The sequence below is a fragment of the Acanthochromis polyacanthus genome, chromosome 13 (genome assembly GCF_021347895.1).
Source record: "Acanthochromis polyacanthus isolate Apoly-LR-REF ecotype Palm Island chromosome 13, KAUST_Apoly_ChrSc, whole genome shotgun sequence".
Classification (NCBI taxonomy): Eukaryota; Metazoa; Chordata; class Actinopteri; family Pomacentridae; genus Acanthochromis; species Acanthochromis polyacanthus.
The window spans coordinates 15650507-15661318 of NC_067125.1; the positions used below are offsets into that span (position 1 = coordinate 15650507).

At 41.9% G+C, this 10812-nt stretch overlaps 1 protein-coding gene across 1 annotated transcript; it reads left to right on the forward strand.

The window, feature by feature from the left end:
* The first annotated feature begins 930 nt into the window (after nt 1-930).
* Nucleotides 931-10530, forward strand: ccnl1a (cyclin L1a). The gene is given in 11 exon segments (XM_022206471.2): nt 931-1250; nt 1497-1527; nt 1530-1570; nt 2131-2240; nt 4247-4367; nt 4591-4655; nt 7158-7257; nt 7405-7509; nt 7750-8003; nt 8489-8587; nt 8750-10530. Coding segments are annotated over 11 exon segments (1644 nt in total). The 5' UTR covers nt 931-1010; the 3' UTR covers nt 9228-10530.
* The last annotated feature ends 282 nt before the right edge of the window (nt 10531-10812 follow it).

The following is a 10812-nucleotide window of genomic DNA, read 5'->3' on the forward strand; positions in this document are numbered from 1 at the left end:
CAGAGCGTTTATGGTGTTTTGTCATGATAATAAAACTGTTGTGCAACAAGTATTTGTGCTTTGGAAATGACGCATCTTTCGAAACACTTTGGAATGTTGGAAAACTTGTGCCAGTGTTGTGTCACAAAGCAATCCTCTGCCAAAAACTAATCACCGAGTTTATATATGTCTACAGCGGCTTCTGTAGGATCAAAATGTCCTAACTTGCAAATACACAGAACTTTATGTCTGTGGCAGCAACAAAAGTATTTCTGTTTGCAGTATTTTGTAGCTAAATAATTGTGACCAAAAAAATGTAGTTTATGGCATAATCAGAGATGACATTTAGTGTGATTGCATACTACAGTAGCCTATTGTTTCTAATGTCAATCTGTGTGTGTTTGGTATGCCCTTGTTTAAACTGTAATTTACATGATTTATGAGAACATTCATCATGTTGCTGTTGCTTTTGTAATTGTTGTTTGGGTTATAATCCTTTAAGATACAATCCTCCTGATTGAAATGAAGTTATCTTGATGCATTAATAACAGTGCAGTCACAATGTTGGGCCGCTGACACTTTTCAGCAAGTGAAAAATTCCACTTTTTGAGTTGAATTGATCCTTCAGATCTATCTCAGATTGTAATTTGAACTGCATTTGTTACACTGTAGAGCACATAGCAGGGCAAATAATGCGGGAACATATGAATAATTACAGTTTATAGCTGAAGATCACTTATTTTGTAGGAAAAAAACTTAATGAAGAAACATTGCTTCTTAGGTATTGAAAACAGGAAAATAATTTTAATCTAGTAAATGGATGTGTTTATTACATTTAATATGCTTAATTAACTTTATTTCAGGGTTTGTCTAGCTTCTGTTCAGTGATTGTGGAACTATTTTTTCCACTGCGGATGAGCATTAACGGTAGCGTCGCGACAGGCCGGTGACGTCACGTACTTTGCCAGTCGCCCCGCCGTCGTTCTGTCGAGGCTGAGCTGTCGCTGGTTACTGCTGTTGTTCAGGTGAACATGGCCGCGGGTCCTCTCTCTGTATCTTCCAACGCGTCCACGAACAACGATGGCATCCTCATCGGTGATAAAGTTTACTCGGAAGTGTACCTAACGATAGACAACTCGCTTATACCGGAGGAGCGGCTGTCGCCGACGCCGTCGATGCTCGATGGCCTCGACCTGAACACGGAGACCGACCTTCGCATCCTTGGATGTGAACTGATCCAGTCGGCGGGTATTCTCCTCCGGTTGCCCCAGGTAAGCCCTCTGTAGTAGTTTAAATACCTATAGGAAACTACATTGACCGATTTTTAATACATAACAAGCGAGAACTGGTATGTTTTTCAAGTCCTCGGCACGTCACGGCCTGGTTAGCACTTTGCTAATGTTAGCTCTTTGACGTTGGCGTGGTGGAGTTAAAATGGCGGCGGTTCATTGTGCAAGGTTAGGCCAGCTTACACAAGACGGAGTACAAATGTCACGGTCTGTTTTTTTCTTCTTAAGGTGGCGATGGCGACGGCACAGGTGCTTTTTCAACGTTTTTCTACTCCAAGTCCTTCGTCAAGCACAGCTTTGAGGTAAGTACGTTTACGTTTCCGGATTATTGTCATGCCGCCGGTTGCCGGTGATGTTAGCATAGCATAACGTTATAGCTACGTTCGTGGCAGCCATATTGTCAATACGCTGAGCGAGACTTTGGGAACTGCGTTAGAACAAAGAGGACGACAAAACACAAACTAAAAAGTGAAAAGGAACTGTGGATCAAGAAATTGTTGCATTTGTGTAGTGACAGACCTCAAGTCATCAAGACGTAAAACGCAATGTGCGCCTGACAGGTTTCAGACTCGTGTTTGACTGGTTTATTGATGAACGTGGCTGAAAATGATAAACCTCTTAGAAACGGCGTATTTGCAAACTAAGATATATAGTATTAACACGATCATAGTTACCATATAATCTTGATTGGCTTATCTGTCAAAAGCACACATCAATCTTGGCAATCTGTCCATTGTTCTTGTCACATATTTTGTCACGTTCCGGCCCGACTCCTCACATGTAGGAGCTCCTCCTCTGGTTGCATGCCTTGAGTTACTAAACTCCTCCTTCCAACTTGCACTTTGATTATGTTTTTCCCCAGATTGTTGCTATGGCTTGTATCAACCTGGCCTCCAAGATTGAAGAAGCACCACGACGAATACGAGATGTCATCAATGTTTTCCATCATCTGAGACAGATCAGATGCAAAAAGTAAGCATCAACATTGAACCCAGTATTCTCATTATGGGAACATCAGCTAAAGTTTGTCACATTGAATATGTTGTACTCTATCTTTTTTGTGTTTATCGAATGATGTAAGATGTTGATGTGTTTTTGCTGTGACAGTGCTCTTCTGTTTATCCATGTACTCTAAACCATTTTAAAACTTTTCAGTTTCCGCTTCACTGGTAGTTTCAGAAGTGTAATTGTCTACATTAAACATCAGTTAGACATTACACTGAAATTAATATCTCAACAAGCTCACTTCAAAAATTGGAGTGCATTTTAAGCATTGTAAGACGAGGCACGACTACTTAATTTGAGCCTCTGTCTTCATAGAAATCTGTTCATGTCAGTATTGTAGACCTTGGCATTAACTTGGCTTCTTTTTCCCTTGCAACCAACTAACAGCGACCAGCTACATTTACCAAAGCCTGGGTGATGTGGAATGGTACGTAAGATGAAGCAGTCGGCATGACAACCATGATGCGAGGGGGTCTCTCTCCTCCCCCAGGCCCACCCCACCCCCGTCCTGTGGGAGACTCCCGTGGTCTGAGCCACCGCAGGGCACTGGGATCGGGGATGACAGGTCGGCCGAAGGTCCTTGGCCCCTGGGGCACCTTGAGGACTCCTGTGGTTCAGTCTTAAGCTTTGGGTATCTGTCCGTCAGTCTGTGGACCCTTGGGTAATGTAGTCTTCTTCTCTGACTGCTCCTCACCCTTTAATTTGTGTTTCAAGAGCAAGACCTCATTCACCAACTGTAGCCCATGGCCTTTAAAGAAATATCAACTTGTCTGTTAAAGTTAGAATAATGAATTGGTTACTTGCTGTTTATGTGACTTATGGTCCGTGCATGTACTGCAGCTTTCATAGTCTGTCATTATATGCTGTTCATTTGAATCGGTCTTAAATCAAATGTAGCAGTAATTTTGGTGCACTTGCAGAGGGCATTTCTGTAGGTACAGATTTGTCTTCTCAAGATGTATGCTTAATATTGGATATTACTTTGGTCTTTGAAGTTTTTTGCCATGCATGTGGTTTGTAGCATGACATTATTCACAGTTAAGTTTCTTAACGTGACATCAAAACACTAGAAGTGGAAGCTAAATTTGAAGTTTGCTGTTTCTGAATTGTTGAAACGCTGATTTACTACTCACAGGTGATGGATGTGTTTGAGGGATGTTAGTCCGATAGTTTTTTTCTTCATTGTATTTAGTTAATCTGTGATGGGCATTCAGGCCCATCACAGATGGATCGGTAATAGGCGGATCGGTAATATTAAGTAGACTGACAGGTGATCTGTTAACCGATTTAAGATTTATACCTGATTTTATTCAGAATTCGTGTGGTCAAAGTTTTTTCTTACAGTGATTTTATTTCTATCAAGTAAAATTGTAATTTTTAGAAACTTGTATCATTTTAAGTTATCAGTGCTTAAGCAGCATGTGTCTTGCAGTCTCGTATATTATAGATTGCTGTGAAGGTGAGTTATTGTCACGAGACAAGTAAAACTGTATGTCTGATAGTTTGTTTGAGTCTGGATGTTGTGCTGTACTGAAGTAGGAAGTCTGTTGTTTTTCTTGCTTGACAATTGAGTGCCGACATAAATAGCACATTTGCATAGGTGAAATTATTTGTGACATTGCAGTTGTGGATTTGCTTTTTTGTTGGCGTTTATAGTTAAGTTTAAATGAACAAAATGTTTTTGTGTTAAAGCAATGACATTGGTGGTGATCTGAGTTGATATTTCTGTTAAAGTGCTGAAATTGGAGGATTGAGGTCGAGGGCTCTCTGGAGATCCCACAAGCTTTCACTGGAACCACAGGAGTCAACAACCCCCAGCAAACTGTCAGGCATTCAAACAGTTGAACCTGTTGCTTTGAGTTGGTTGAAACGGAAAAAAGAAAAGAGTACAAGATTCAAAAAGGGCACTGTCTCTTTTACGTTTATTATGAAAGGGGGGTACATTATTTTATTTTGATTCCTTTATAAACTAGGACTCCAAGTTCATTGATACTTGATCAGAACTACATAAATACCAAAAACCAAGTCATCAAAGCGGAGCGGCGGGTGCTGAAGGAGCTGGGCTTCTGTGTGCATGTCAAGCATCCACACAAGGTGAGTTTAAGCTACATTTTTAACTATTTACATATTTGATTACAGTGTATTTTAGCCCCTGAATATGTGTAGAGCTGTGCAGAAGCAAAACACAAAGAGCAGACTTAGTAGACCATTTTTACTTTTCAGACAGTTATGAACAGTGTGTTGAACAGTGGCACACCAGGGCTGGTTTCTGTGTTTTTGTTTTTTTTGTTAACATGTAGTCAATGTGTGATTCCAGATTATCGTCATGTACCTTCAAGTCCTGGAATGTGAAAAGAACCAGACACTGGTCCAGACTGCCTGGTAAGTTCCTTTTTAGTTTATCACTGACCATCCCCCACAGCAGCAACCTGTGTCATGTCTGCAAGAAGTGCCAGCAGACCTGGGCTAAAGATGAAGTTGAACGAGTTTCAAATGGTTGAATTTTGAAGAGCACTTGATTTATCTGGTAGGAACCTGGGACAGACCCATGTATGGAAACAACACCTGTCAGATAAGTGATATTCAAGCGCCCTTCAAGTTTGAAGGCGCAAGTTTGAAAAGCATTCAACAACCATTTCGCCCAGGTCTGACAGCGACATTCCCTCACTCATTTGAATTTTCCCACCTCTTTTTTTTTTTTTTCCTGATGGAGCAATTTGTTTTATTGCAAACCTGATACTTGTCTCACTCTCTTGTCTGCCCTTACATGGCTTGCTGTAAAGTCTGTTTGATTTTCAGTGCCCAGGGAACTTGGTTTAACTTTGTCCTTTCTCTCTACTCTTTGATTAAAGGGTAGTCCATGCTGGTAAGTCACATAAAGAACCTCTGAACTCTGCCTCCTCCAACCACATGACCTCAGGAAGCTCCCCCCATTGGCTGGCTGCCCCTCTCCTGACAGCCAATCCCAATGCCGAGATTCACTGAAGGGGGCGGGCGGGCCTTTCCCAACAGCCAACATCGTCTTGTTTTCTCTTGGGTGTCCAAAAGGATTTGTATTTTTTGGTGTTGCTACAAAGGTTTTCAACTGTGATACCTATTTTTGCCAAGTAGCTACAGATAGATTCATATTCTAACTTTTTTCTAGTTTACTTGCATTTAGCAATGAAGTAAACTTAGCCACAACAGAATACGTTTTTTGACCAGTTTACCTGCCTATTTTTTCTATTGACAGTAGAATACTGTGTCTTATCCCCAACTGACGTGGTGTCCAGACATGTCTGTCTTACAGGCTGATCCAGTGCTCAGGTTCTGCTTCCACGGACCTGTCTCACCCACGCAGCAATCAGAATCCAACGGCCATGTGTTGTCTATAGTAGCGTTGGCATGGCAGTTTCACACTGACCTGCCAAAGAGTCGGTCAGGTCATTTGTCGAAGGCAGGTTAGACTGGGAGTAATCTCTGTATGGCAGGTTTTCAACATTTGCACCAAACTTCCACTGAAGCAGTACATATAACTTATATGTATGGGTGGAAACTGACACAGTGTACGGCATAGTGTCACCACTTATAAAGGAAGTTTGACTGCCTTGAGATTATCTGTAGTATTTTTGCCTGGTTGTAGTTCCTTTTGAAAATATTCTGAGTGGGATCAGTGTTGAGTTAGTTTGTCAAGGGGTTTTAACATCATGTTTCTGTTCTCACATGTTATTTGTCTTCACGAGCTCTATGTTTCTCGAAGACATAGATGGTCTCATCACCCTGTATTTGCCTGACTCACATCCTGGCCGTTTTGTTTTTCCATAATACCCTCCCATTGGCTAATCTCATTTGTCCATTACCCTAGACAGCCCTCTGACACATAATCTGTTCCCTAGTTCACAGAGTTCACTCAGTCTAAGTAGTGAGTAATAAATTTCCACCTGTCTTCCAAAGGAGTCTTGCAATGCCACCAAGTGAAATGGAGTTGCAAGTGAATAGAATTGGTGGCTTTATGGGGGTTTGTTGTAGCTAATGACTTGAAGCCATTTACTGTAAGTGGGACATGGTTGCTTTTATGCAGCTAAACCTTTTAACATGATGGTTACAATACTTAGATTTATTATTCACACAATTCTGTGAATTTTGCATCATTTTAGCACATCAACAGGCTCCTGACTACTAAAGCTAGCTGTTGCATGCCACTGCAAATACTGTTCCTACTTATTTCTTTCGGATTTAACAATCTGAAAGTGACAGCTGCATTCTAGATGATTGTGTTACATCTTTATGCCTGCATGTTTCCCACCTTACAAGGCATGTGTCATTGTCTCAATCACCATTAGGTGTAAGCTAGATACTGTTAAGGTCGTAGTGTGGTAAGATGGTCTTGGCGGGGTCATCTGTAAATTTTTTTCCCCATCTGTGTCTTCATGCTTTATCTGTGACGTACAGCACTCCCATGGATACCCCAGAGAGAAATGGACAAAGTTAAACATGACAGAAGAAAATGCATATCTCACTTAAGCACTGTTGCCTAAAAATGTTTAGCTGTTGTCTTTATTTACCAAAGTCAGTGATTAATCTGAAATGCTGCCGGTCAAATCCACACATGGTAGCTTCCAGAAAATCAGTGACCAGTTACAGTGTTGGTAGTTATCCAGAGGTGACCAACCACAAATGGAGAAGACTATAAATCTGTACATAAAAATAGAAGTCTTCATGATTCTTTTTTAAAGCCCTGATGAGGAGTTGGCACTAAAAGAGAGTAAATGTTTCAGGTTATTCACCATCAGTATAAAGTTTTAGTTAAAGGCATGATATGACTGAAAAGATGGGAATGGGTGTGAGGAGGATTTGTGTGGAGAAGATGCTATGTTTGTTTCTATGCTGTTTTTGCCTTTCTAGGAACTACATGAATGACAGCCTGAGGACGAATGTGTTTGTGAGGTTCCAAGCTGAGACTATCGCCTGTGCCTGTATATACCTCGCTGCCAGAGCTCTGCAGGTAAAAGGAAATAATTTTCTGAAATACTTTAACATTGTCATGAATCTGTTTTTGTTTTTAGCTGGTCCTGTTTTTGCAATAAATGTCATTACCTTAAACTATACCTTTTAGAGGTTATAACCTTGATTGTGTGCATGTTTTTCCCAGATACCGCTGCCGTCTAGACCTCATTGGTACCTGCTGTTTGGAGCCAGTGAAGAAGAGATTAAAGAGATCTGCATCACCACCCTGAAACTGTACACAAGGAAGAAGGTAATTATTTTGCGTAGGATCTGTCTGACCTTGGATTATAATGTGATTTGCAATCATTTTAGATATTGTCTGTTCCTCACCCTGTGGAGATGTGCCTTATGATGTCAGTGCACCGAGCTCAAACAAGAGTAGTGTAGACTTGTGTGTCCTTTGCCACAGGGCAACTGCCTGTTACTACAAATGCAGTACTCACTGTAGTGTTTGGGTGAACTGACTTGTTTAGTTTTTTTTTACCCCCAGCCTAACTATGAGCAAGTGGAGAAGGAGGTGGAGCGAAGGAAGGTTTTCTTGGCAGAAGCTAAACTGAAGGCCAAGGGCCTGAACCCTGACGGTACCCCTGCACTTTCCACTCTTGGTGGCTTCTCTCCTGCTTCCAAGCCCTCCTCCCCAAATGTGGTCAAGGTAGAGGAGAAATCACCGAATCCCCAGACACTCAAACCAGTAAAGAAGGAGCCAGACAACCGGACTCAGCTGAACAAAAGCCCACACAATGGGTAGGAAATGAACTCAGAATTTTATTGAGGACATTTTAGTGTCGTCATTTATTTCAGAATTAAAGCTGGCAAATGTTCTCTGCTACTTACATAACTAGGGCTGCAACTAACGACGAGTCGTCTGAGCACGATACGTCATCAAAAGCGGAAGTGAGCAATGCAACAGAAATCACCTTCCGACCGGAGCGCGGAACACGGACGAAAGTCGGTGCTGCATCATGCATGTATTATGTATCCATGCTGCAGCGCGGACATCCGCGTTCTATCGTAAACATGGATGTCAACGTTTACTATACAGCTGTATCTAAACGCGGATGTCCGCTCTGCATCATGCATACATAATACATGCACGATGCAGCACCGACATTCGTCCGTGTTCCGCGCTCCGGAACTGACTCGTCGACGCGTCGTTAGGTGCAGCCCTATACATAACAGTATTTGTAGGTGTCTTTAACTTGACAAGACTAATCTTGTTCTCTCTCCAGGCTAAGGAAGGAAGTAAAGATCGGGAGAAACAGTAGGAGTGGAAGTCGTTCTCGTTCAAGAACACGTTCCCGGTCTAGATCCCGATCCCCTCGCAGACAGTAAGCTCTTCTACAATATGCATAGACATTATTACTGTGCTAGTTTAAAAGATTAGCGTGTATGATGGTGTAGCATTAACTTGTAAATGTTGTTAAAGGTTTTAAGAAATCTTTCTGTTCAGTAGAATCAGTTGCTCATCATCTTCTCTCTTTATTTTTCAGTTACAACAGCAGACGAAGTCGCTCAGGGACCTACAGTTCTCGTTCACGTTCTCGCTCTCACAGCCGCAGTCCATCGCCGCGGCGACATCCGCCCTCACCCCTCCTACCCCACCTCAAGTCCAAGTCCAGCCACCATGGCAATAGTGATTCCAAACCCAGCGGTCGTCACAGCAACAGCGGAGGTGGAGGATCTGGCCACAAGAGGAAGCGGTCGCGCTCTCGGTCACGGTCCCGCACCCCAGTCAAAGTAGACCGGGACCGTGACAGAGAGAGGGAGCGGGAGAGAGACAGAGACCGAAGCTCCTTTGACCTCTCATCCAAGAAACACAAACATGAGCGAGGAGGTGGCCATCGAGGAGATAGGAGGGAGAGGGAGAGGTCTCGGTCCTATGACAGGGACAGAGAGAGGGAGCGTAGCCACAAGAGCAAACACCACAGCAGTAGTGGACACTCAGGACATGGCCGACATCGACGCTGAGACACAGCAACAGACTATCTCTGAGGCTGATGGTCACACAAGTATTTTGAGTATATGCAAAACAAGTTCAGCTCAGACATGTTCTCTTAGTATTTGTTGACATGGTCTATTCATTTAACGCCAGATGGAGTAAATTCAGCAGAAACACTTTACTATGGAAGTTAACCAAATATCTGCTGTCTGTACTCCGTCAGATGGAATTGTTGACATGTCTCTTGTGGGACACAAAGAACTTGGAAAAATGTCAACACACTAAGCACTCTGACTGTGGCCAAATGCTGAGAATGACTGAGAACATGTCGAGTCGGATTGGACTTTTGGTATATTCCAAGCCTTATTCCTACAAAATTTTGTTTCTGGGTTTCTCATATGCATCTCAAAACTGACTGTTGAAATTGTATAATTTGCCTGGTTTATTATTTTGTGATTTTTTTTTTTGTGTTGATGTAAGTCAAAGAAAGCATTTAGTATGATTATTAGTATGATTATTATTTTTGTCCCAGCGGCAACATTGTTGCTTTGAGTCGTGTCTGCGCAGCAGCTCACCTGTAGAGGTGGTTGATTTTCTGCATCTGAGGAACCCAGACAGCAGCTGTAGCTACCAGCATGAAGTGTTGTTAGTAGGTTTGTGTAATGGAGCCTCTTTTCACCTGGTCAGATAAAATCTGTAGGTGAGGAAAGGCACCAGTGAAGTGTGACATCAGCCTCAGGCCTGTCGTCTTGTTTTCCCATGATTCCTCCCTACCCCACACACACACCTACACCTACAACCAACCATCTAGCCTACCCTTGTGTTCTTAGTTTTACATGTAAAGTTATGGACTTCTGGGTAAAAAGGAACTTATTTACAGTGTAAAGTTGGATTGATACCCACTGACAAAATGTGAATGCTTTGATTTATAAAAGCAAACAGCTCAGTGGTAGGATTGAATGAATAAATGTAAAATAAAAATGTTATTCAGGAAAGATCAATATGTTTGCACAGTAGGGGACTGACAGGCGAGTGGTTTTTGTTTCTTTTTTTATTGAACAGATGTATGTTGCAAAAGCTGTATTTTGTACAGTTTCAAAAAGCAAACTGGTTATATACTTTACTTCTCCCCCTCCTTTCTTGGTTTTTCCAGCAGGGAACGCAGACTTGGTTCAAAAATTTTTAGGTTTGTCAATTTGTTACACTGGTTTTTAGTCTGCACGTGTTCATGTCCAACTTTTATTCAATAATAAATGAGTTATGCCACTGAACTGTACACTCTTTATTAAATTGGTGCCTGTTGTAATAAAAGAATTGTTCTGAACAAAGTAACACTTGTAGTCAGAGGAGTGAAGACCCTTGGTTGAATTTGTATCTGGTGTGTTGCGTTTGACTCGAGCTGCTTGATTCCAATTTCTTGAGAAGAGGCAAAAACAAAAATGTAGAGATGATGTGAACTGTTTGAGTCACATCTAAGCAAAGTGATCAGAGTGTAGCCTCTCTTAAATGCACATTTGGAATCCCGTCTAGATCGATGAGGTTTAATTGGCCATTTATGGTTGGGAATTGCTAAGAGTAACTGTTGCAGGAAGAGGAAATAAAGTTTATGGCCGC